General features: G+C 42.1%; 2 protein-coding genes across 5 annotated transcripts in view; both read left to right on the top strand.

Moving 5' to 3' along the window:
• The window catches only part of dusp3a (dual specificity phosphatase 3a), a 39752-nt gene that overhangs the window by 5873 nt on the left and 8084 nt on the right, over positions 1-25795 (top strand). Inside the window, exons 3-5 of one of the 4 annotated variants that reach the window (XR_013289270.1) lie at positions 559-764; positions 15022-15130; positions 16298-16377. Coding sequence is in view for 2 of the 4 variants with exons in the window: in XM_077551390.1 (XP_077407516.1) it covers positions 559-788 (230 nt within the window). In the remaining 2 variants the exon portion in view is untranslated. Of the gene's footprint in view, positions 1-558; positions 3166-15021; positions 15151-16297; positions 16378-25795 lie in introns of those variants that run through there. The other 3 variants (XR_013289269.1, XM_077551391.1, XM_077551390.1) reach the window with 3 other exon arrangements.
• On the top strand, positions 16475-22480 carry sost (sclerostin). The gene is made up of 2 exons (XM_077551392.1): positions 16475-16810; positions 21069-22480. The coding sequence occupies exons 1-2, from the start codon at positions 16585-16587 to the stop codon at positions 21482-21484; spliced, it is 642 nt and encodes a 213-aa protein (XP_077407518.1). The 5' UTR covers positions 16475-16584; the 3' UTR covers positions 21485-22480.

Below are 25795 nucleotides of genomic sequence, written 5' to 3'. Positions count from 1 at the left end.
TTAGTCATTGATACAGTAATTTCGTAATTCATAAAATTGAGTTAAAATTAAAAAGATGTACTGTACTGTAAAAAACGAGTGATATTGATTTGTGTTGAGGTCATTTTTCTGCCACGAGATGGCATAATTGCATTTGTAAGACATTGGTGACAGCTCAGGGCATTTTTAATTTCATATTAAGAGCCATCTAATCTTTAACATGAAGTAACTTGTGAAATTCCGCACGTTTTTAAAATTGTAATATACAACTTGACCCCATTCTTCACAAATGTATGCATTATTATTACTGGTAAATTTTGAAGTGGACGTGTCTGCTGCGTTGTGACTGGAATTCCACCAGTGCAGGCTTTCCAAGTAAGGGGCGGTCATTAATCGCACATTCAAAAAAATAGTGCCGTTAAGTAACTTTAAATTAACTCAAAATGAACGCGCAAATTTTGACACCCCTAGTAAAAACCCAATAAAAACGATTGCTTAAAAATCCATGATAGCAACTTTAGACTCCAATACCCAAAATGCACTGGGCCTGCGTTGAACTCATCCTGTTGTGTCTCACAGGGAAGGTGTACGTGCACTGCAGGGAAGGCTACAGCCGCTCGCCCACCATGGTGGTGGCTTACCTCATGCTGCGCCACAAAATGGACGCCCGGCAGGCGGTGGCCACCGTACGGCAAAAGAGGGAGATCGGCCCCAACGACGGCTTCCTGCGCCTGCTGTGCCAACTCAACGAGAAGCTGGCCCGCGAGGGCAGGCTGAATGGCGAGGTGGGCAAACTAAAGACCAAATGAAAACGACCTCCCATCATGCCTTTCACTGGTTTCCCCGCTGCTCTCCAGGACTCCTCCCACAAACCAGCGCCCGTCTGAGGGGTATTCTGGAACATGCTTTTTTTTAATCATTCCGCGCACGCACACGTCCATGTTTACCTTCGAATCGCTGCTGTAAACTCACCGATCACGCCACAGAGCTAGAGCTCATAGAACCGAGCTACTTCAAGCATTCCGACGCTCCGTACTCCCACGATTCCTAACGTAAAAAAGACCACAGCACAATCATTCCGAGAGGTTTCACTGCCACGAACGTCGGAAACCTAAAAGTCAAATAAACGGCCGGTCACGATGCGTTGTAACGTTACATAGAAGCATTCCGTGATTTCCACAGCAGTTTTTTTTTTAACCAACCGTGCTAACGCGTTAGCATAGCGCCTCCTAAAAACCGACCAGAGGCCTCTCTCCGTTTGACGCTCTCCAAATGCATCATGGGATAAAAGTGATGCAAGTCATTGTAGCCACTGCCAGTTCGCACATCCCATACCATGCACTTCTCTTTTTTTTGTGTGTGCAGTAAAACATTGCAATATATGTCAATACTCCGATATTATATACAGTATATATAGAATGTAAGGCCAGCTGTCAGTTATTTAACACTGTCAACAATGCCGAATGTGTCGCACATCTCAACTCACTATTTATTCCTCCTTTGCTATATGTATAAATATATGCATATGAATATATACATGTACTGTGCGTACTGTATATACGTATTTACTGTACGTGTTGACATATATGAATGTATGAGCAATGTATCCAACGTGTAGGTATATCGTCATTGTGTGTTAAATATCACCCGTCTGTACGACTAATCAATCTCAAAACGTCGCCCATTTACATGTACTACAGTATATTAATTAATATTCGAATATGATGTGCATGGACTTTACTGTGACCACAATCGCGTGATCCGCGATCATGAATTGTGCGTCTACATTGCGACACAGGTGGCAGTCTGGGATTGTGCTGATGTCATCGCATCCAAGTCTGTCACGCCCTTGATGCGCCAACTTGCCCAGAAAGAAAGGGTTTGGGTTTCAAGTTCTAGCAGTATACGGAGCCTCCACTAGGGGGCGTCCTTCCATTATGTTCCAGAAAGCAAGCCCCCATTGAGATGTTGTAGGACTGCAGTGGTTGTTTGGTAGACGTCCAACCAAAATGTGTTCCAGCAGCAAAGACTTGGCCCCCGTCTGACGCAGACATGACTAAACGCTGCCAGATGCATCGCAGCGCCGTTTGCTGACGTCTCAATATGCGTCGGCAAGTCAGTTCTTATCAAGGGGGAAGTTGCAAGACGCCCCCCCCCCCCCCCCCCGATTCTAACCCCCCCATCCCCAGTTTGTCCTTTGGCCAACATGTCGCTGGTTGTGTTAGTCCAAAGTGTTTGGCAACAACCATCAGGTGCACTCGGTTAAAAAGCTGAGATCTTTGTCAAAAATGTGTCACGTCGTGTTTTTCACCTCATCACAACCCGGAGACCACACAAAAAGTTACGCGGAAACAAGATCACTTCCTTTGAGTCACACAAAGCTGCTGGCGCAACCAATACCCGGAAGCCAGCGGTTTACTACTAACTCTTTTGAGTCTTTGTGGTTCTCGACGCAAAATCCATCCCTTCTATACATCGTTTTTCTTATCAAGCTTGATCTCATTTGGGTCAACTGACTCCGATTCACATCCTCAGACAATTTAGTCCTCACTGAACCTCACCTGCAGACTTTTTCAATGTGGGGAGCAGGTTGAAGATTCAAAACCAGAACCTCAAGAATTTGAAGGTTTAAGATATTCAATACGACAAAAGTTGAATATTGCTTTAAGGTGAAATATCAGGATAAACTTAAAATGCACTCTAACCCTAACAGGTGAACTTAATTTGACCTTCTTTTAAGTGTTCAACATTCAATGCTTCAGTACTGTTTGACTTGCCGCTATCTAACAAGCAACGGAATGACAAAATTCCCAACAGGCGTATGATTCATGATATGCCCGATACATTTTCCGGTGCGACCTCTTCATCATGCTGTTCACATTTTCGACATCATGAGACCAAGATGCGACTCGGCTAATCATCGACACTACTCACCATGCGAGACTTCAAACAAACTGTCCTCAGAGGGAATTGGCCACTTTAGCTTCGCTTGTCAGAGATGAGGAAAAAAGGCACAGGCACCTGTTGTGAATTTTGCCTTTCAGCTCCTTGTTGGGAAGTAGCAAGTTGTGGAAAATATACAAAAACATTGAACAGTTGAACATTTCCTTTCAAGGGTTTAGAGAAGGTTCAAATTAAGTTGACCTGTAATCAGAGGTGGCAAATCCAAGTCCAGAAAGTAAAATCCTTGCCACAGTTTGGCTTTAGCCCCAGGTGCTAGCTAGCTAGCTAGCTCCCATGGTGCTCGTTTACCTGCTAGCTAGCTAGCTAGCTAGCATCAGAGGCTAAAGACAAACTGTGGCAGGGTTTTTACTTTCTGGACCTGGATTTGCCACCTCTGCCTGTAAAGCATTTTGTTGATCCTGAAACTTTGTTATTAGTGTAAATCCTCTCAACAACCCACATTTGAAAGCACTCATCATAAAATGGACCAATCTACATCTTTTCTATGGCGTATTCACGACTTTCTTCACAAATGAGTATTTGTTGCATATTTTGCGACAATCCGTCAACCTATGATATATTTGATGCTTTAGCACAAAAATCGAAACTGCCACCTGCTGCCCAGTCAATGTAATTGCTTTTAATTAACTCACCTCATCGTGTTTCCCGTCCGTCATTTCCAAGTGTAAAAATTCGTAGCATCGCGACTAATTGGCGTTGCTGAGCGGCGATGCGCCGCCAGCGTCACCTTTTGGAAGCTTTGACCGCGCTCCGCTGTGTTGGTTCCAGAACTGCGAATGTCAAATTGTATATCGTTATATATACTACGTAATATGTAACATGCACTAAAGTGGTGAATTGCTGCATTCAATGTCCAAGCTGGCCTAATATATTGGCCGGTAGTAACATTTGGTTAACCGCTTACCGGGGAGGATAATAAGTGGATCTTAGTTGAATTGTTTGGGGTGGGAAAGGCGCTGGACAAGTTCTTAATCTTCTTTGACAAACGATGACATCACGGGCCCGTTACCCGTAATTGTAATGGATTCACAGTGCTGGTTTACAACATTGTGAAACATTGAGAAGTAGGTTCATTTGACTCCCAGATAAACTCCTGTGATTTAAAAAAAAAAAAAAAAAAAAAGTTTTGGGAGTCCAAATGTGAAATCTCCCGTGGTGTAATTTGGACATCTGCGCTTGAAGTCTCCTTTTGTTGGAAGCCCCGCGTGGCCGACAACCGATACTCGGCACATCATGGAAACTCATCTGGCTTGAACTTGTTCACCTTTTCCCCCCGCTACGTTTTCCCACCTGAGAGCTTTTTAAACAAGCGCCGGAAAAGGAGTAACAAAGTGGGAGTCGGGGCCAGGTGGAGTCCAAGTGGTGTTCAACGGTTTTCGCACAAAAAGAGTCCCACTGCCTGACTCCTGCTTTGTCCCGTTTCCCATTTTGATGATGATGACGACGACCCAAACGACACAGCCCACCTGAAGCCTTACAGTGTGTCGTTCCGTTTGTCAATTCCACCTCACATGGCGGGAGGGCAAAAGGTTGAAGTGCACTTGATTTAAGATTGTTTTTGTTTGTTTGTTTTTTTCTTATCTAGGACTACTTTGTTAAAAATAAACTACTGAGTTATCAACTGGGCTAACGGCTGCTCTTATTGCTCTGTGTTTGGTTACCAAATATTAGAAACATCTTTGCAAAATGCAAATTTGTATAGGCCAGGTTACAGCAACCTTTACTGTCGAGAGCTATTTTAGGCCAAAAAGAAAAAAAATCTGTCCGGAGCCGAAAAACCTTTGAACATTGTAATGAGCAAAAAAAAAAGTGTGCTCATGTTAGTCTAATGTACCCAAGAGCTAATTAGAGCTGCACCATAACAGAAAAATATGCAACATCCAATACTTTGAGATTAATTTTCTTCTGCCTTTTGTAGATTTAGGATTATTTTTGTTGTTATAATTTTTCATACTTTTATATTTTTAGCTCTTTGACTTTGCCAGACGTTTTCAGAAAAGGGATGCCGTGGGTGCCAGACTATTTTAAGCATTTTGACCTTTCAAGGTCCATAGAAAATTATGTGTTTGGACTATGGAAACACACATACTACCAAAAAAAGATTGGACTCTCATCTTTCATCAGAAAAAAAAAGTTTGTTTCTACCTTATTCTGTTTTTCAGTAATCAACAATAGAAAATGGTTAGTTTCACCTGTTTTGAAACAAACGTCTTTTAACGTCTTTGGCACTCCTCCATAGGATTTTACTAAACGTTATTTAACGTTTTTGGCAGTCAAAGAGTTAGACTTTATTGTCTTTCTATCAAATTTCTGACGTTTTTGGCAATTTTATGGACATATGGTAATTTTCTGCCCCTCTTTCTTTAATTGGACAATTTATTGCAAAATTTTGGGCAATTTTGTGGACATTTTATAGTAATTTTCAAGATTTCTTCTTTTTTTTTTATAGACATTTTATGGTTTCTTTTTCAACATTTTCTTTCCTGCCTTTTCTTAAAGGATCTTTATGCAGTTTGTCACTTTATTTTACTCGTGACTGCCACCCCTGGCCCAAAGCATAACTGCAGCATATGTGGCTCATGCGCATGCGAGTACGTGCACGATCTTAAAGTGACAGCCACTGTTGACAAAGGAAGACACGATTTCAAATGAGGTCAGAAAAACTCCGCCCCCTTCCCTAAAGAAACTATAAAGGGAAGATGAAAGCTGATAGGTGTCGTCAGAGTAAAACAGTCAGGGCTCTTTGTACTCATCTGGGAATTGGTGGAGCATGCATGATGTAAAAAACTTTACGTTTTTAAACGGCACAATGCACCTTTTTTTTTTTTGGGGCAAGTTTGTGGATATTTTATCGTTATTTTCGGGATTTATTTTGTTTTGGGAGATTTCATAGTTACTTTTTAAACCGTCTGTCCTGCTTTAAAAAAAAAATCTGACATGGGTAATTTTATCTGCATTTTACAGTAATTTGGGGGATTTCTGCCTCTTTTTTTTCATTCAATTCTCTAACATTTTTGGCAATTTAATGGACATTTAATGGTAAATTTCTGCATTTCCTCTTTCTTTCTGCACATTTTTAGGAAAGCCTGAATTAAAAGTCTAATTATTTCTGCAGCTTATAAATCGTTTTTAAATGCTCTGTTTTGGTTGGCTACCTCGCTGGCTCGGGTTCGAACAACCGCATCCGGGGGGGTCCGGCGCGGTGGAGAAAAACATGCCAGGCACCAAGAGCCCGTTACAGGGCAGGAAGCACTGCGCGTAAAAAAAATTTGTCCAAGCGGGTTATAGGTCCCTCACTACCACTTTTTATTCCAAAGCAGCTCTCCAATCTCATCAGCGTGATGAAGTGACACACATTCCAACTATGTGTTTGCTTGTGCATGGAAATGTTTACGGCTTGAGCCAAAATCAGAGCCGACTACATCCTGCAGATCGCTTGAAGAAACACGAGCTGGTGTCAATACAGATTTAGTTGTTTGGGTCGAATACCTCAAATGCCTGGAAACGTGTTTATTTTCATGAGTCATGTGCTCATTTTGCTCATATCCGCTAAGCTAACAACACCTGATGTCGGAACGCTTGTTTATGGAGGAAATGATTCATGAGTGAGAAACAGGACATGGCAGGTATTTCTGGCCTTGACGTTTCCATCAGTCACAGCAGAGTTCTCCAAAAGTCGCCGTTTTCGCTTTGCGATGCTCTAAGGCCGTCGCCGAAGCACATCTGTGGCACAGCGTTAGCTTTAGCAGGAAATATGAAGGCGGAGGATCCATCATCTCCTCAGATCCGCTTCCAAATGGTCTCGCCCGCAGTGTCGCTGGTTTCATCCCTGTGCTGTTTTTTTTTTTCTTTACTGCACCGCATGTGGATGATCCGCGTACGCTGCCAGTACTATAAAACCGCAACATCACGCCCAGCACGATCCCGTGTCGGATTTAAAATCAATCGTAAATTTAAAACCTGTCATTGTTCTCTCCCTGAAGGACAAACAACATGTCTGCCAAAGTAAACGGGTTACTTATAGTGGAGCAATGCTTGTATAAGAATCTGACAATAGTCAAGAAGATTACAACGTGAACATTTCGAACGCACCCTTCCGTCCAACCTTTTGCAGAGTTCACTAGCGGCGGAGGGTAAAAAAGTCAGGTGGCGTTGTTAAAAAGCAGACCTGGCAGCTTTCAAACATACCTTTAAGCTGCCTCGCTAATTGCTAAAGGCTGCGCACGATCATCCTGTTGCGCAACCAGATGTAAGCCGCCTGCACCGGCACACCTCTGACACGGAACGATGCAAGTTACACAAAGCGTTTGAAATGTTCACAGTGCGGCGCCAGACGTACACACATCTGACTTTGGGAGCCGGCTCGAACGCAAGCCCCCAGTCCAAGTAAAGAAAACCTGACGTCGCTTGAACGGTCCATGAATCGCTTGATACTCCACTTCCACTTGCCGTTTATGTTTTGACATCGTGAGACCATTGCGAGGCTTCAATTAGGTTCTCAAGAGGCCACTCAGCTTATAGAGTAGGGACGAACTACAGAAAGGCATGCAAATGGACGGCCTGGGAAATTTATTGGTCGATTAGTGGATCGAACTCTGGCCTGTACACTGTAAATTCTGTAGAGTAAAATGTTACTCTAATCTGAGTATTTGGTCTCTCACTAAATAAAGTTTACTCAAAGTATTTTAGTGCATATGAGAGAACTTTCCTATCACGTGAAAAAATAAATATTAACGATTTGTCAGTCAGAAATTCTAAGTAAATTTTGCAAGGAGAGATTATGACAAAATTTTACTAGTTTCTTTCCCCAATTTTTTTTTTTTTACATGTGTTGATAAATGAACTCATAACCTTCAGCTTGGGAGACTCTACCGCCTGAGCTATGCCACTCCTACCGTTTGCTTAGTAACTCATTCACTGCCATCGACGGCTATAGACGTCAGAATTTCATTTGAACTATTTCTATTAGTATCACATTTTTTTCCACTTTTGTTAACAAGCGTATGAAAACCTAGACATTTTTTATTGTACATTTAGAACAGATGTAAAATTTGTGATTAATCTCAAGTTAACTAGTGAAGTCATGTGATTAATTACAATTAAAAAAAATAATCGCCTGATGCCCCTAATGAAAAAAAGAAAAGATTATTGAAAATTAGGGTTGTCAGACAATTAAATTTTTTAATTGTAATTAATCAATTAATCACAAATTTTATATCTGTTCTAAATGTACAATAAAAAAAATCTAGGTTTTCATACTCTTGTTAACAAAAGTGAAAAAAAAAAGGGAAACTAATAGAAATAGTTCAAATGAATTTTTTTCGTCTATAACCGCCAATGGCAGTGAATGAGTTAAGAGGAGACCAAAAACATAATTTTTAGTCTTTTGGGGTTACGAAAATTCCAACTGAAATGTAAATGTAAATTTGACTCTATTTAGAGTCTACCAAATAGACTCAATTTAGAGAAAAATGTACTGTGTAGCACATCCTGACATCACCGGTGGGCAACAGGGCACTGGTCTTGTCACGCGTTGGCTTCGGCCCAAAAGTGCCGTCACACCCGCTGAAAAGGTGCAAGCGAGCAAGGTTTCTGCGTCGGCGAAGGGAAAGCTGCACCGTGGGTGGCCTCGCAATTGACAGCGCGCTGCCGCCGCACAGACATTCTGCTTGTCATTATCCTTTGCGGAATTAAACACCGCGGGGGCTAGATTATTCTCACATGCCGGTTTGCTTGACTTATTGATCTTGTAATGGAAAAAAAACAAGTTGAAAATAACCACGCATAGCATTGGCGTTTGTCTGCTTGTACTTACATGCGCAATTAGCACCTCTTGTTTGCTATCACGGGAGATCCGCCGTTCTATGGGAATGCGAGAATCACCAGCATCTGTCACACTGACCTTAAATCGTCCATTGAAAAATGTCATACGTAAGAAAATACAGCTTGTTTTGACTTTTTGGTGTTAGTTTTAAACGGTTTATGCCAGGAAATACTGTACCATTTCTGCAACATAGCCACAACAGTTGATCCCATAGCCCCGATAAACATGAAATACCACAAAATTCTAGGATTTTGGAACCGTATCTGTACTTGCATTAGTTAGCTGTACGACTACTACTAGCACATTTATAATCAGAATCACCTTTGTCTTCTTATTTACAACAAATGCATATACAACATGAAGCTTAGTTTATGTTTTGGTTAGCTAATGTCTGAAGTTAATTTAGCTTGGCTTCCTTTATTGGATTTGACCTGCCATAGTTGTCTTATCTTTGAATTTGTACACATTATACAAATTATTTTCTTTTGAAAACACAACAAAACAAATGGCACTATCTAACAAAAACAAGCAAAACTTGCCATGTTATGTACTAAAATTCAAAGAAAATTTGAGTCTCATGAATGCCAAATCAGTTAGTTTGTCTTGCATAAGTTTTAGGCAAGCAAGTCTTAAAAATGGCGACTTAAGTCTGACTCAACTCGAGTCGAGTGCAGTCAATGCGACCCCAGTCGAGTCCAGTCAATGTGACCCCAGTCGAGTCCAGTCAATGTGACCCGAGTCGAGTCCAGTCAATGCGATGCGACCCCAGTCGAGTCCAGTCAATGCGACCCCAGTCGAGTCCAGTCAATGTGACCCCAGTCGAGTCCAGTCAATGTGACCCCAGTCGAGTCCAGTCAATGTGACCCCAGTCGAGTCCAGTCAATGCGACCCGAGTCGAGTCCAGTCAATGCGATGCGACCCCAGTCGAGTCCAGTCAATGCGACCCCAGTCGAGTCCAGTCGATGCGACCCGAGTTGAGTCCAGTCAATGCGACCCCAGTCGAGTCCAGTCAATGCGATGCGACCCGAGTCGAGTCCAGTCAATGTGACCCGAGTTGAGCCCAGTCAATGCAATGCAACCCCAGTCGAGTCCAGTCAATGCGACCCCAGGCGAGTCCAGTCAATGTGACCCGAGTCGAGTCCAGTCAATGCGACCCCAGTCGAAGCCTAGTCAAGTCGAACCCAGTCAATTCGAACCCAGTCAATTTGACCCCAGTCGCGTCGTACGCAAAACGCCCCTACTTCCTATGGTACCATTTACTACTTTTCAGAGATGGGAGACTCGACTCGAGTCTCATCGACTAGATTGCGAGTCGAGTCTCCAATCTCTGAAAAGTATTAAATGGTGTCATAGGAACTAGGAGCGTTTTGGGTTCGATACAACCAAGTGGCATGCAAATGCTGGAACACCAAATTGGGCACTGGTAACCAGAAACGCTAAAAAAGAAGAAAGGATTTCAGGAGCTTAAGAGCAGCTCGCCTACAACAATCTAAGATCAAGGTTCTGGGAACGTTTAGTTGACTCCTTCATAGGAACAGCACATGTCCGACAAGCAAAGGGCCTCGGGGTTGTTTGGAAAGAGCGCCATTTAGTGTCTGAGGTCCAGCCAGCCGCGCTCCCACAGGCCAACTTCCTACTTGGCAGCTTCAATGGAAGTACGATCTATCTCGAAGATGATCTGAAAAGTCTGCAGACAAACAATGACAATTTGGGGATTTGCCGCCGCCAGGGTGAAATCCCCCGTTTTCCTGCGTGGAAGATCATAAAAGATCAGAGTCGTACCGGCATCCCATTTTGCGCTTATTGTGCCTCTGCTGCCCCGTAGCAGCCGCTCGACTCCGGCTGACCTCGTTCCCTGCCAAAGAACCCAAAAAAAAAACTGGGGTAGTAGATAAACAGTCAGGATAAGAACCTAACAGTTCTTGGTGTTTATTGAAAGATCGGAAGATAAGCAATTTTTGTCAAATTCAGACCTTTTCTTTGCCAATTGAAAAAAGAAAAAAAGAAAAAAGGAAAAAGTAGCAGCATGTGCTCGGCTGTCCCGCGCAAATGTGAATTATTAGCACGAGATGCTCGGAATGGCCTGCCATATGCCGGCCACTTGAACTTGAGATTTAGCCGTCACGATTGATAAATGCGCGTCCGCGTGAAATGTCGTTTGTGAGACGGGCCTGGCCGGGCCTCGTATGAGAACATGACAGCAAATTTACATCCAGCGTGCTTCGCATATCTGAGGGCCGCGAGCGTGCGCGAGCGCTGCTTGCTGGTGTTTATTGTGGTTGCGTGCGCTGATTGCGGCCACATGTTGGTGCAACAACAACAACGCCAATAACCGCGTCGATTGCAAGCTTGATTGACACCCGCCGGACGTTAAAATGCGACTCGGGTCAACACGGGGCCCCCGCGTTGGAGCGCGGCGGCTCGACACGTGTTTTTACGAGGGGAAGGCGGGAAACGTTTTACTCTTGCATAATATTCATGTCGATCATTCCAATGGATTTGACTTGACGACCACAATCCATCAAGAGAAAAAAATCTGATCCATTTATTTGAATACATTTCATTGGGGGGAAATTGATATTACATTCGAGTAGTTGGGCTACTTTGACACCATTTAATACTTTCGGGGTTTTGGTATTGTGTCGGAAATGTAAATCGGTGAATTCCCTAATATAGTGATTCTCATCTGGTGGGTCTGGACCCAAAAATGTGTGACAGATTGATTTCGGGCGGGTCAGGGATAGTTTGTGAAGAATTACAGGTGCTCCTTGGGTCATGATGGTACTGACATACATACAGTTCACTGTTTTTATTAGTTTCTAAAACAGTTGGGTCAAAAATGGACTGATCCGCTACTCGGGTCTTTTTTTTTTTTTTACCAATTTCTGAGTTGCTTTTTGACAAACTTCCCATCTCGGGAGAATACTTTGAACAAATTGACCCAAGTAGTGGATCAGTCCAATATTGACCGAAATTGGGTAATTTCTGACCCAACTATTTTCAGAGTTAGGTACAAAAATAAAAATAAAATTTGGGAATTAAAAAAAAAAGGGGGGGGGGTGAGTCCACGACTTGGGTCATTCTTTTGAGTTGCTTTGCACAAACCCCCTAAAAAAATTGCAATTTGGTATGAAACAACCCAATACATATTTTTGTACGAATAAATAAATAAAATTGGCTATTTTTTGCACAAAAAAAGAAAGAAACAATCAAGAGAATACTTTGGACAAATTAGTGGATTTGTCCATTATTGACCCACATTGGTTTACTTCTGACCCAACTGTTTTCAGAGTTGGTTTAAAAAAATAACCCAATTCGGGCCCAAAATGGAATGGCCTACTATTTGGGTCAATTTGAGACATCTTCTGATTTGATTTGCACAAACCCCCTAAAAAAAAATGTAATTTTGTATGAAACAACCCAATACATTTTTTTGTACGAATAAATAAATAAAATTGGCTAATTTTTGCACAAAAAAAGAAAGAAAGAAAGAAACAATCAAGAGAATACTTTGGACAAATTAGTGGATTTGTCCATTATTGACCCACATTGGTTTACTTCTGAACCAACTGTTTTCGGAGTTGAGTTAAAAATAACCCAATTTGGGCCCAAAATGGAATGGCCTACTATTTGGGTCAATTTGAGACATCTTCTGATTTGATTTGCACAAACCCCCTAAAAAAATGTAATTTGGTATGACGAATGAATAAATAAAATTGGCTAATTTTTGTTAAAAAAAAAAAAAAAAAAGCAAACTTACAGACTATAACGAACAACAACAACAAATTCTTATCAGGAAATGTCGTCACAGTCAAACTAGTTGGCGGCAGTCAGCATCTCAAAAACAAATCGCAGAACCCAACACGAAAAGTTCAATTGCTTTTTTGGGTTACCGTGCTCGGCGTGCGTCTGGCTTTATCGACCTTACGGGAAAAAAAAGGTCTTTCCCAAACCGTTCCCGCAAAATTAAGAGTCGTCTCTTCATTCTTTTAGTTTGTCTACAAATGCGCCTTGACAAAGATAGCAATTCTCATGAGCTTCCTTTCGACCCTCCCAATTTGTAACAAAAACAGCGAGCGCCGCGAGCAGCTTTTCAACACTTGGTTTATGAACCTCTAGCAGCCCTTCTTCTCAATTTAAATGAAAGTCTGCCATCAGCTGCAACGCTGGAGGCTTTCTTCCAATGTGGCGAGCATCTGATTGTTATTTTACTGCGACGCTGATTAAAAAAACAAAACGCGCAGCAGGCCCCCTCAGGGGGGGGGGGGTCTCCGTGAAGGAAACCATAAAGATCCAAATGGAGATCGTGACTGACGCCCGTCGCAAAGATGGTAATCGGAATTGCGGCGTCGCTGCTTGGCACTACTTCACACAACATAACGCAGCGTCTCCTCGCTCTTAAATGACACATGGGAAGCATCTAGTCAGGCTGTACAAAACACAAACGCAAACTGCGGGCATGTAAATAAATACAAGCCGATTCATCAAATATAAGCTTGCCGCCTATCCAAATTTTTTAATAGAGCACATTTAGAACCACCACAGTTGAATGAATGGCAATTCATTAAAACAATGTAACATAATAGAATCTAAAAGCAAATCATATGGAACCAGTAAAAAACATGGGAAGTTCAAATTTGGTGCTAACCCGGTATTTTCCCCCCCATTTTTTTTTTATTACGTTCGTAGCCGTCACTTAGCTGGTTAATTTTTTTTAAATATTTTTTTTGTCCTGCATTGCAGTTTGAGTGCAGCAAAGATTAGCACATTGTGTATTTAACAGAACCGCATGAACTTGGTCGTTCATAGGTTTGCTAGCTTAATGCTAACACAATGCAAAACACCTTAGATGGAATTATCATTGATGTCAGTAATTCATAGACCTTGAAGCAACTTATATTTGAACTGTAACAGATGGAGACAGAGAATATAACGATGCTCACAGGCATATATTCTTTATCCTCTGCAAAAATCACTTTTTTTGCAGCTTATTTGTGATTCTTCCGCATCAAATCTACGTGTAGTATGTGTATGTATTATATTATCTTGCCAATGCCCATAACATTTTGATGCACAAACTATTAAATTCTTTACTTTCTATAATTATATTATTACTGTATGTATGTATGCATATTTATAAGGTACATATTTATTTATAAAGTTCAGCACTGTATATGTATATTTTTTTTGGGGGGGGGTTGTCTAAATAATTCCGAATGTGCCGTGAGAGATCATCAGGAAATGATCCAGCTTCACTAATTGGCCAGAAAATTATTTATTTACTACAAATATCTATATTGATTAATCTATCTATTCCAGCATCGTATAATGACAGGCAGATAAATTAAATGCTTTTACACAAAAAAAGGTGCGATTAATGTTTGTATCCACTAGTTGCCAATCATACAACAGAATCATCATTACTTCACTACATGCACTATTTGCAACCTTTTGTCTGCTTTATGCTTGGAAATTGCACTCGCTCCTTCAACCTCTAGGAGGCAGTGTTTCCTCAGTCAACGCGCTCATGCGTCAGACTCTTAATCCAATGATTATTCACTTTGTTTTACACTCATATTGAAGGTGATAAAGAGCCAAATAATGAATTGAAAAAAAAAAGTCATTAAGACCAAAGAAAGGGCAGCGGTTAGAATGCTGAGCTCATACGGCGCCGAAGTGGACCTGCGCAGGCTCAGTTTTTCTGGCTGTCATCCATGATTTTTATATGTGACAAATCAAAGAGCGGCAGGAGCGGCGAGAAAAAAAAAAAAAAAGCCCAGACAAGAGGGACCAATCGCGTCTCCTGGGGTGAACGCGAAGAGGTCGAAATGTCAACCTGATGTTAAACCGAGTCTGTGGGGAAAATGTGGACGGGGATCTTAATTTGGAACGCTTCCCTCTCCTCCGAGGAGCCTCCATCTGTCAACGCTCGTCAAAAGCGCTGACATGCCGAGGATGCCAAGAGCCTCTTAGTCAACAATGTCTAATTTGAAGCAGATCCATAAACAGCGGCGGGCTTTGCATTTAGTACTGCGGTTTCACTTTTCAATGAGGGGGCTCAGTCCACCTCTTAATACCACCACAGACATCACAATTTTAGAAATCGTTACAATACAAAAATGCAACATAATGGCACACAACTGTGCCGTGTGATCATCTGAGGCAGTTCGGAATCGATATTCATGTGACAAAAAGATGAACAATGTGAATAAAATACCGAGATGCTAATTATGAAATTGTATTCATGTGTGCAGATGGAACAAGTTTTGCTTTGACCAGCCAATCAGAAGCCAGAAAAAGGCTGACATGGAGACTGCAGGCGGACGGCAAATTTTAAATCTGACTGGAAATTGCGCCAATATCGTAAGTTACATCAGCCACAAACACCCTGGACAGGTTAGATTGACATAATATAAAATTAAATGTTGACAAAAAATTTGCTGTTTGGCATTGGCAAATTTGGCTGTTAGCTGATTTTTTTTTATCTATTTGACTGCCAAAAACGTTAAATAACGTTTAGTAAAATCCTATGGAGGAGTGCCAAAGACGTTAAAAGACGTTTGTTTCAAAACAGAGGTGAAACTAACCATTTTCTATTGTTGATTACTGAAAAACGGAATAAGGTAGAAACAAACTTTTTTTTTCTGATGAAAGATGAGAGTTCAATCTTTAATTTGGTAGTATGTGTGTTTCCATAGTCCAAACACATAATTTTCTATGGACCTTGAAAGATCAGTCAAAATGCTTAAATCGGCTGGCACCCACGGCATCCCTTTTCTGAAATCGTCTGGCAGTCAAAGAGTTAACCAATCCTGCTATCAACTGAAAAAACTATTCAATATCAGTATTGCTTCTGTGCCATCTGGTGGCATTTTAGTCCTCAAGGAAACAATTTGAAGTGAGTTGTGGAGCTTCATTTAGACAAAAGCAGTCCTTATCCACCAGTGTGTTGTCCCTTTTACTGTCCATTTTCATGTCATGTCACATGACTGTGAGGAATAAATAAATACAATATCACATTTAAGGAAGAGCGGGTTTAAAACTGTTAGCAAGATTTAAAAGTAGCTTCACTTCACTCTCAGCGAGTATCAGACTAAAGCCGCGCCCCCTCATTATCGTTTATGAACGCAATTCTCAAAAATGGCCATTCATAACTGCATGAGAGTATGAAAGTGTGTCGTCGTGGTTAATACAAGTGCTTATTTGACTTCAACGAAATAGCAGCGCTAGCATTGCTAAGCTAGCCTTAGCAACTGTAAAGAGGTTGCCGTTAGCCCACCTTGACTAATTTAGAATGGACTGTTACTATAACACAAAATGTTATCTGTTTGAAGAGTGACAGTGTCAGTCATGCCTTCTGCCTCTGATTGGTTGTTTTTCTCGGGCGCGGTGGTTTCTTGCCAATTGAATTCGAAGCACTTTTCGCAGATCGTGTACTTTTAATGTTGTAAATTTAGGTCAGTCAGGCCAAAAAAATGTTTAAAAGGGTTCAAGTACATGCGTTGTTTCCTGTTCACGTGTCAAAATAAGACCCGAAGAGCAGTTGCGGTGACGCAACAGTGTGGCCCACCAAAAGGAAAAAAAAAAACACAACATCATGAAGTCCGAGGCCCCAGCTCGGGGCCCCTCCCTCTCCCTTACGTCACCGCCTAATTGGCAGCCTCCCGCCAGAGTCTTTATAAGGCGTGAGGAGTCTCTCAGCCTTCCACAAGAAGCCCACCCACCCACCAAGCACCACCACCACCACCACCACCACCTCCTCCTCCGTCTCCTCCCCCCCACTCGCCCCACTTCGCCGTCGTCCTCCTGGCTGCAGCATGCACGCCGCTCCCCCGCTGCTCCTCAGCCTCCTGCTGCTCCGCGGATGCTGCTGCGCGTCCGGAGCCGCCGCCAAGGCTTGGAGGCAGGTGGGCAACGACGGCACGGAGTTCATGCCGGACTACACGCACAACGGCGGCGGCGGCGGCAATAACAACACCATGAATCATAACAACAACAACAGAGCCAAAACAGGTGGACGGACAAGCAACTCGGTGTCCTACAGTAAGTGTCCTCTTTGTTGTCCTATATTTAAAAAAAAAACGTGTGTTTGTCATCATTTGCTCGTTTTGAATAGAAGTGCACTGCTAACACTCGAATCGAACCAAGGTGAAATATTACAAATCAAGGTTTGTTCTTTGCTAAAAATATTTTGAGTTCACTTGCTTCAAGCATTTTTATCCGCTTTAATATGATTAAGGTATTATAAGATTATTGAGGTTTTATTTTTTTTTGTGAGCAGGTTTGTATTAGGACAAGAAATGCCAGATTTCTATGCATGTGCCGTAGTATGGATGCACCAGTTTTAAGACATCTGCGGTTTTTTTTTTTCAAAATCTAATTTCCCTGTTCTATTGGAAGATCATTTTGCTTATATTGAGTAATATATTATGAATGTCAGTATATATATTTTTTAAAGCATAGTTTTTGCAGTGTTTGAAATATTCAGTTCAGCATTTTTAATTTGTCTGGTTAGAAGGGGAATCAAGCACACAAAACTGATTGAGCTTGTCACGATTTGCATATTTTACATTTATTTGAAATACTTGATTAATGGAAAGTCCAAAGTTAAAAGCAGAAAAGACCTGAAATCCATCTGAATGTTTTCTAAATATTTCCTTTTAAAATCAAATTTAAATACTCAGAAATTTGAACTTTTCAAAACAGAAAATTGTTTAAAAAAAATAAAATAAATCATTGCAAGATTTTAACTATAAAAAGCCGTTTCAGTGCAACACAACATAATTTTTTAAAGACTATATTTGTTGATGCTTTTTGTGTTTAAAGTTACCAATAATAGTTCCTTGCGCTTAAAACACTTAAGGTTGAATCTCGGTGGATTTTTTTTGGTACTCGTCTGTCTTTGTTTTTCAATTGGTTTTCATTAGATCATGTCGGAATCCAATTTCCACACACGCATTCCTGCGGTGTGTCTTCTCTGGACCCTGGACAGAGACAATCGGAACCCCCTCATTTGTTCATCAGTTTATTGCCCGTCTCACTTGACACTATTAGTCAAGCGCTGCTTAGGGACTCAAGCCTCTGATTGCAGCAACATGTCGGCCCTAATAGAAAACACGGCCTTCCCCTGGCTGCGAATATCCATGAGGGGACTTTGGAAATTGCTTCTTTAACGCAACGCTGCCTTTTGAGAATGATTCCCACCTGTGGCCCGAGAAGGAAAATGAACGCCAAGGGGGTTCGATTTGCGTCAGAATTGAGGTTTTCCTTTCGCCTGTCTGCTTTCCAAATACTTCATTACCGTTTTAAGTAAGGTTTTAAGGTTTTTGACAACTACTTGTAGTTTAGTTACTTTCTACATTTGAAAACGGCTAATCCTAATTTTGTTAAAAATTTATCGTTTTTTGTTTTTTTTCAACCTTTACGGATGACATCTAATGTAAAAAAACAACCCCAAAACAAATTATTTTTTTCAGTTTTGTAAAGCTATGGGATCACGTTTAGATGAAGGCTGCAGCCATTTTAGCTCACAGTGCTACGGACCGGAATCCAGTATAATAATAATAATAATTTTAATAATTTTTTTAAAAAAAGCCTAGCTTTTGAAGACAAAATTCTTCAGCATGCCTCCAAAAGTGTGTTCTTGCTATGTGACTACTTTTTACGATGACAGTCATCTGACCAGAGTTAGCGAAACTGGCTACCGCTAATGCTATTGCTAGTGCTAGTACTAGAGCGAGAAACATTACAAGTACGACTAATAATCAGGAAATTGTGGACCCTCCAAGCTCATTTAGGTCAGCAGTATGTGAGCGAAAATAAATAAATAAATAAAAAAAAAAAAAAAATCACCAAGTCACAAACACGTTAATGCATTTTCAAATACACCATGATGAAATTTATTTAAATGAGGTCTGGAACAATATAAATGTGATATTGTTTTTCAAATATAATATGACCAATACATTGTTCTAAATATAATTGTTATACTGTAATTTATCCAGGTGAAATGGAGATATGACTTGAAAAACTGGTGTATTGTTACAGCCCTAGTTTTAAAAACAAAAGTCAAGCTAACTCTAGCTAGCTCCACATGCGACATGTAATGTGATTTTTATTGTTTGAAGAGAAGTATTTTTCTATTTTGCCAAGTTATCAAAACTTATATATACAAATGACAGCTCTGTGATTTTACTTTGGCCACCTATGATGCATTGTGTCCTCTGTGGGGTCTCAGCAGGGGGGGGGGGGGGGGGGGTTCGGCCATGGCAACCCCCCACCGCTTGTCCCGGATTGGCTACTAAATTAGAGCTACAAGCCGAGCCAACCTTGGCGTGATCGTGCGAGCCGTCGTCGTGTATTGCGGCCACAGAAAAACATCAGGATCGGGTTTTCTCCGGGAGAATAAAAACGGAAGTCGCTTCTCATGAATCCTTTTGTTGGTCCCTTTTTGAGAAGCGGACCCACAGGAAAGCTGATCCCTCGCCCGTTGTTTGTTCGGCCCTTTTAACGCGCCGCCAACAAAAAGAAACAACACAAAAAAACAACACAATAGCCTTTGCATGCGTCCATTAGAAAGATGTAGTCGAAATTTAAGATGTCGTGTTCTTGGTTGGGTGCCGCAAGCGAACAGCCGTTTAGCCTTCAGTTAGCACGTTAGCGAGGGCCAGCACGGCTGCGTGTGCCAGGCCTCCCCCTTGTAGCTCAGCGCTCCATTAGATTTGATGGAGCGCTTTGCTGGCTCCCCCGCATCAGCTGATGGCTGCCAGCTGGACGTCTGCGCCCGGAGGCCTTAGGCACCGGGGACCGCCGATGAAATTAAATTAACAAACACTCATCTCCAAAACGTCCAACTTGACTAAATATGCTTGGTTTTTAATCGAGAAAAACAAAAGGCTGTGTTATTTTCTGACCTAATTTTGCAATTAGGGACGGGTATTTTGAACATTAACAATTATGCACAATCCACTCCCAATTAGAAGAATTTTCATTCATTTTTGGTACAGCTTGTTCTCATTACGGTCATGGCTAAATGGAGTAAAATTGGCAAAGACCGCTCATTTTGCCATGTCGAATAACAAAACTTAAAAATTTAATCCGGTGTGCTGCAAGAAACCAAATAAGGATTTCCTACTTTATATCCATTGTTATTACAGTATATACTGTTACACTTCTTCTGACATTGTTTGTTAGTGTGCTGTGAGATTTTCCTCATGTAAATGAGCCTCGGGAAACACCGATTTAGTCAGTAGCAACGTCAAATTAGAAAAGGCTGAGGCTCTGAGCTAATCCTCTCAACTTCAAAAATACGCAAGCCAACTGTAACAAAGTTGAGTCCAGGCCACTGATTCTCGTAGGGAACTACACTGCTTGAACGGTAACAGCTGCTTATGAGGGACCAAAGACGGTGTACTAACACTAAATTTTCCTTCGTGAGCAACCCCGCATTCTATCCTCCCTCTGTATTTGTTTCAAGTGTATTCTCTACTTTATCATTTTTATAGAAAAAAAAATCGGTTTAAATCTACCCATGAAATGTCTTTAAGCCTGAAGTCCTTCAAGAAGTAGCCATAGTTTGGCTTTAGCCCCAGGTGCTAGCTAGCTAGCTAGCTCCCTAGCAGGTAAACGAGCACCGTGGGAGCTAGCTTCTAGCACCTTGCGCTAAAGCCAAACCGTGGCAGGGTTTTTACTTTCTGGACCTGGATTTGCCACCTCTGAGTGACAATGAGAAAACAACAATAAAATCAGGAAAAGCAAACAACAACAGAAACTGATTCTACAGATATCAGAAATTCAAAATGCCTAAGAGAGGAGAGGGAAGACAATTTCATAGATCTTTGTCAGTCTGGGGCACGACTGGTATGCTCTAGGAAGTTTTGAAAAAAGCAACTCATTGAGGGCTGTTTACCAGGGAGAACTTGAAAAAATAAATAATAGCCAGTGTTTCTCACGTCTAATGCAACGAGAGGGCCAAACAAGCAACTGATAGAGAGAGCAAAGATGAGCAGTTTAGCTAGCTCGCTAGCTAGCTAGCACTAGAATTAGAGTGCTTTTTTTACGTTGTCATCTGTTTGTTTTTGTTTTTCCAAGTAACACATCCTTTAACATAATACTGTGTAAGGAGTAGAAAGTAGACGTAGGGAGTAATGCTAAGCTTGTGTTGATTCCTAGTTGCAATTTCGAAGTACTGTTGAGCGATTGACCATCGGTTACTCAGTGATAAAACAAGTTAACCGGTGTATTCATCCAATGTTTGTCTTGTGACCGAGCGTAACCTCAATCTCCCGCCGTTGCTTCCCAGGCGCCTCGGAGCTGAGCTGCCGAGAACTGCGATCCTCCCGCTACATCACAGACGGATCCTGCCGTAGCGCCAAGCCGGTGAAGGAGCTGTTGTGCTCGGGCCAGTGCCTGCCCTCCCACCTCATGCCCAACTCCATCGGCCGCGGGAAGTGGTGGAGGACCAGCGGCGGGGCCTCGGATTACCGCTGCATCCCGGCGCACTCGCGGACCCGCCGGGTGCAGCTGCGCTGTCCCAACGGCAACACTCGGACTTATAAGATCCGCGTGGTCACCTCCTGCAAGTGCAAGCGCTTCCGGCCGCATCACAACCAGTCCGAGGCTAAGGAGGTCCCGCGGCTGCCCCGCAACAAGAAGCACGGCCGCTCGTCCCAGGACCGGAACAAGAACGTCTCGCCGTTGACAGACAACTCGTATTAAAAATCTCAGAGTCTTCTCGCAAACAACCCGACCGATCTCTCTGTTGGAGAGGACACGCAAGAGCTATTTCACTCCAGAGCGACTTCACAAGCTGGGCTGACTTTGCGTTTTTCAGCCAATCTCAGTTTTCTTTTCTGCATGACAAACCTTAAATCCGGGCTTGGAGACGTCGCAGCGGGTCCTCATCCTGATATAAACGCATCTCAAGCGCAGCAAACATCCTCCCCGCCGGGCCCTCGAAGCCATCTGTACAAACACACATCGCTTGACCCCACCCCCCCCCCCCCCAGCTGCATTTCAGACCGACAAGGTGCACCAAAGGGGCCGTAATCCATCTGCTTCTGCCTAGACGGGACGCTGGCAGCTCAAGGGGGGGGGGCTCAGATGGAGGGATGGTGACAGCTTCGGAAAAAGAGGCCTCTCACCTCTTCCGCCTTCCGGGGCCCCCCCCCAGGACCTCAACAGCCCTGTGGCGCTCTCAGCTGATGACTCGCGCTCGACATTCCTTGGAATTACGAATTCAGCGAGCCCACAAGCGGACCTGATAGAAGACTGATCCTCCTCCTGCCATTCTGTAAATACAACAGCACCACCAAGATGCTTCACCCTTTGCTGTGGACGAGGTGGACGTTAAACCAGCCCCCCCCCCCGCCCCCCTTTTTACTAACGCCCCGGTCATTCCCCACCATCAAAGCATCCTGACGATGTTTGCGGCTTTTTTGACTTTTAAAAATGAGCAACTGGAAAGCATTTGTCATTGATTGTACATATCATACCGAGTGTCGCCCTTGCCAGGCTGGAGGGGATCAGGTGCGAGTCAATGGACGGTGATGGGGGGCAGATTTCTCCAAACAAACGAAAGAACTGCATATTTATTTTTTATTTCCACATTTAAATTATTTATGCGACTTGTTTTGTAGTATATAATAATCGCCATTATTGTCATATAGTACGAAATACTGTGCAGCACATGAATAAAGCCAATGCAGATATATTTAAAAAGTGGTCCGCTTGTTGTTTTATTCAAATGTCACATCTTGAAAGAGGGTGTCATTGATCCTGACGTTGGTTCTTGACATGCAACGGTCCTGACATACGAAACTTTGTGGTCACGAATGATGAACGACCTTTACAGCGGTGTAAACAATGTAGTAGGACCTTAACTTATGAGTGCCCAAACTTGCTTTACCAAAGGTTAGTTATAAACTACCAAATTCGTAGTTAAGTCGGAAATTGTCATACTGAAGTAACGGGGTGTGCTACCTCCAGCTCTGGAACCACATGATGCTCTTTAGTCCCTCTCCTGTGGAGTAAAAAAAATAAATAAAAAAATAATACTAATTTTTTTTAACCTATTTATTTTAATTTATTAGATAAATATTCTTTAAATGAATTACTGATTTAGATTATAAAAAAAGATTAATTAAATATTTAAAAATGGTCAGACTCCAAATTTTGGATTTTAGGAGATGAAAAAAAATAAATAAAAAATAGATAAAGAAAAAATAGTGACCATAAAATGTCCAAAAAAGGAAGAGGAAAAGCAGAAAATTACCATAAAATGTCCATGAAGATAAATATTCTTTAAATGAATTACTGATTTAGATTATAAAAAAAAGATTAATTAAATATTTAAAAATGGTCAGACTCCAAATTTTGGATTTTAGGAGATGAAAAAAATAAATAAAAAATAGATAAATAAAAAATAGTGACCATAAAATGTCCAAAAAAGGAAGAGGAAAAGCAGAAAATTACCATAAAATGTCCATGAAATTGTCATAAATGTCTGAGAATATACAAAAAAAAAAAGGCAGAAAAAAGTGAAAAGTAGCTATAAAATGTTGAAAAACAAAATAAATCCTGAAAATGACTGTAAAATGCAGACAAAATTGCCCCCCAAAAATCTGAAAATGTATTTTTAAGAAAAAAGGAGAGAGGTTTCAGAAAAGTCTAAAAATGTATGAAAAACAGAACGTGAAATATAATAAATAAATATATTAATTTAAAAAATCCCAAATTAAAAGACAAAAGGTAGAAGAAAAATGAATCTCAAAGTAGCCTATTGGATGCTGCACATTTTTCTGTTTCGTTTCAAGACCTCCAAACAAACAAGGTGCAAACCGGGAGTTTGTCTCCTGGCGTTCTCTGGGAGCGCAGTCCCGATCACATTTCACTACATCATCCCGAGCGGGTGGTCATTATGTCATCCCCAAGCCCTTGTTTTCCCGAAGAGAACAGACGTGCCCGTGCGTTTGCTCGTCTCTCCCAAGAAACCTTAGACCGCGGCACGGTGACGCTGACAAAGCATCTGTCCCGCGTTAACGTGGCGCACAACACCGCAAACTCCCCGTGACCCTTTCCCGACCTCGGCGCGGCGCAATCTACTCCCAACCGATGCCTCACAAAGTGTCATCGGAGGCGCTCGGAACTCCAGGTGCGCGCGTCCCCACAGGCCCGCCGCCGCTAGGAAAAGCCGCTCCTCGTATTGCCGCAAAACGTTCTCGGTGTTGAGAAAATATTTATAGAACTGACACACTGACCACAATAAATGCTCGCAGGGCTTCCTTTGTTCCGACGTGGGAACGTAAGTGAGAGGTGAGGGAGGGATTCAGTCGGTCCCAAAGCTGTCGGCGGGCTTTCAATCACGCCTCCGTTGCACCAGTTCCTCGCCGAAAAGCTTCGTTCTCAGCTGGGTTGGTTAAATCCTTCAAATTCTGTCTTTTTCTTCCACCCAAGAAGGGTTCCTAAGGTCTTGCGAAAGGTCTTGTGACATGTGAAGGAATTCTCAAACATTTTGGGGAACCTCAGCCTGAAGATGATTGGTTGAGATTTGAGCTCTCTTGTGTGCGCCACTCGCTTGATTTGTTTTCACGCCAGACGTCCCTCGCTGACAAAATTCTTCCGTTAATCCGGTTTCTGACCTCCCCTGGCAGGGTTTTGGCACGTCTGGGAAGGATTTGAACCTGCGCTTCTACATGAAAGGTAGCAGCAGCAGCATGTTCAGGCTATGCTACCATACTTCTTGTTTTGACAATAACCCTTTGAAGTGGGAGACGGTTTCGTAGCACTGACGAGACCTAAGAGGATTTTTCTTTATTAGTGTATCATCTGCGTGCACTGATAGTAAATTGTCCAAATGCGTGCGTTGCCAGAGGTATTCATCTCATAAAAGATCACACGTCACCAATACAAGTGACATCCACATGAAACGGGATCGATCATAAAACGTTATACAAAACAATTCCCGCGGCCTGCCAAAAGCTAACCTAATAAAAGTCGGTAATGTGTCGAGTTTCTGCATGGACAGCTTGTGCAACCGAGAGCTGCCCAGGAGGCTTTGCGGAGATGAAAAACATTTTTACTGGAACTGCAAACATTCCGGCCTTCGGCGGCGATTACGCCACGTCAAGATGATTCGGCCCCCGCGCGCCCCGCCCGCAGTAGTTTTTCAATCAAGCTTTTGCCAAGACTGCAAACTACTGCAGTAATCAAAGACGTGTGTCCACTTCAGGATAATCAAACCAAAATGTTGAATTTCTTCTCAAATCCTTCTAAGATGTACAAGGATTTGTTAGCAGCTTGAAGGACGGACATGGCGGACAAGTACTTTTACACTCTACCTAAGTTGAGATACTTGCATAAAAATATGCAAAAATTTGTACTGATTTCACTCATTTTCATTAATTTATTATATCGCGAGTTGACAACGGCAAACAATAAATAAAAATCTCTAAACTAAAGTGAATTCATAGCTTTGTTTCTAATACGGTATAAAACTTTGTGGCAACTGTGGAAGTGTAGCGTTAAAGAGGAAGTCAACCCCCCCCCCCCCCCCCCAAAAAAAATATTCTTGACAATATGTTCTATGCAGCCCCACTAGTCTAAATACGGTATTCTGGTTAATATTGCGTTAGTGGAATATGAGTTAAGCAGCATAATCCAGCAATTTTTATCAATATCAGACGGCAACCATTTTGTCACTTCTTGTCGAGTGAAAATGACATCGTTCAGGTCAGGTCTCGGGTAACAACCAATCACAGCTCAGCTTCAGAAAACCGGTGAGCTGTGATTGGTTGTTGCCTGAGCCCTGAGCAACTGGGAAGTGGCAAAATGGCCGCCACCTAAGATGGATAAAAACGGCTGGATTTAACTCATCTACCACAAATGTAATATTAATCAGAATGTCATGTTTAGACTAGTGAGATCACATATTATTGTAAAGAAATGTTTAAACATTAAACATTTTCACTGTTCAGTTTTCATGTTTTTTGGGCTATGGATAAAACAACACCCGTTGATGCATTTGGCAGT

Source organism: Vanacampus margaritifer, chromosome 18 (assembly GCF_051991255.1).
Source record: "Vanacampus margaritifer isolate UIUO_Vmar chromosome 18, RoL_Vmar_1.0, whole genome shotgun sequence".
NCBI lineage: Eukaryota > Metazoa > Chordata > Actinopteri > Syngnathiformes > Syngnathidae > Vanacampus > Vanacampus margaritifer.
This window is presented reverse-complemented; position numbering and strand designations above follow the sequence as displayed.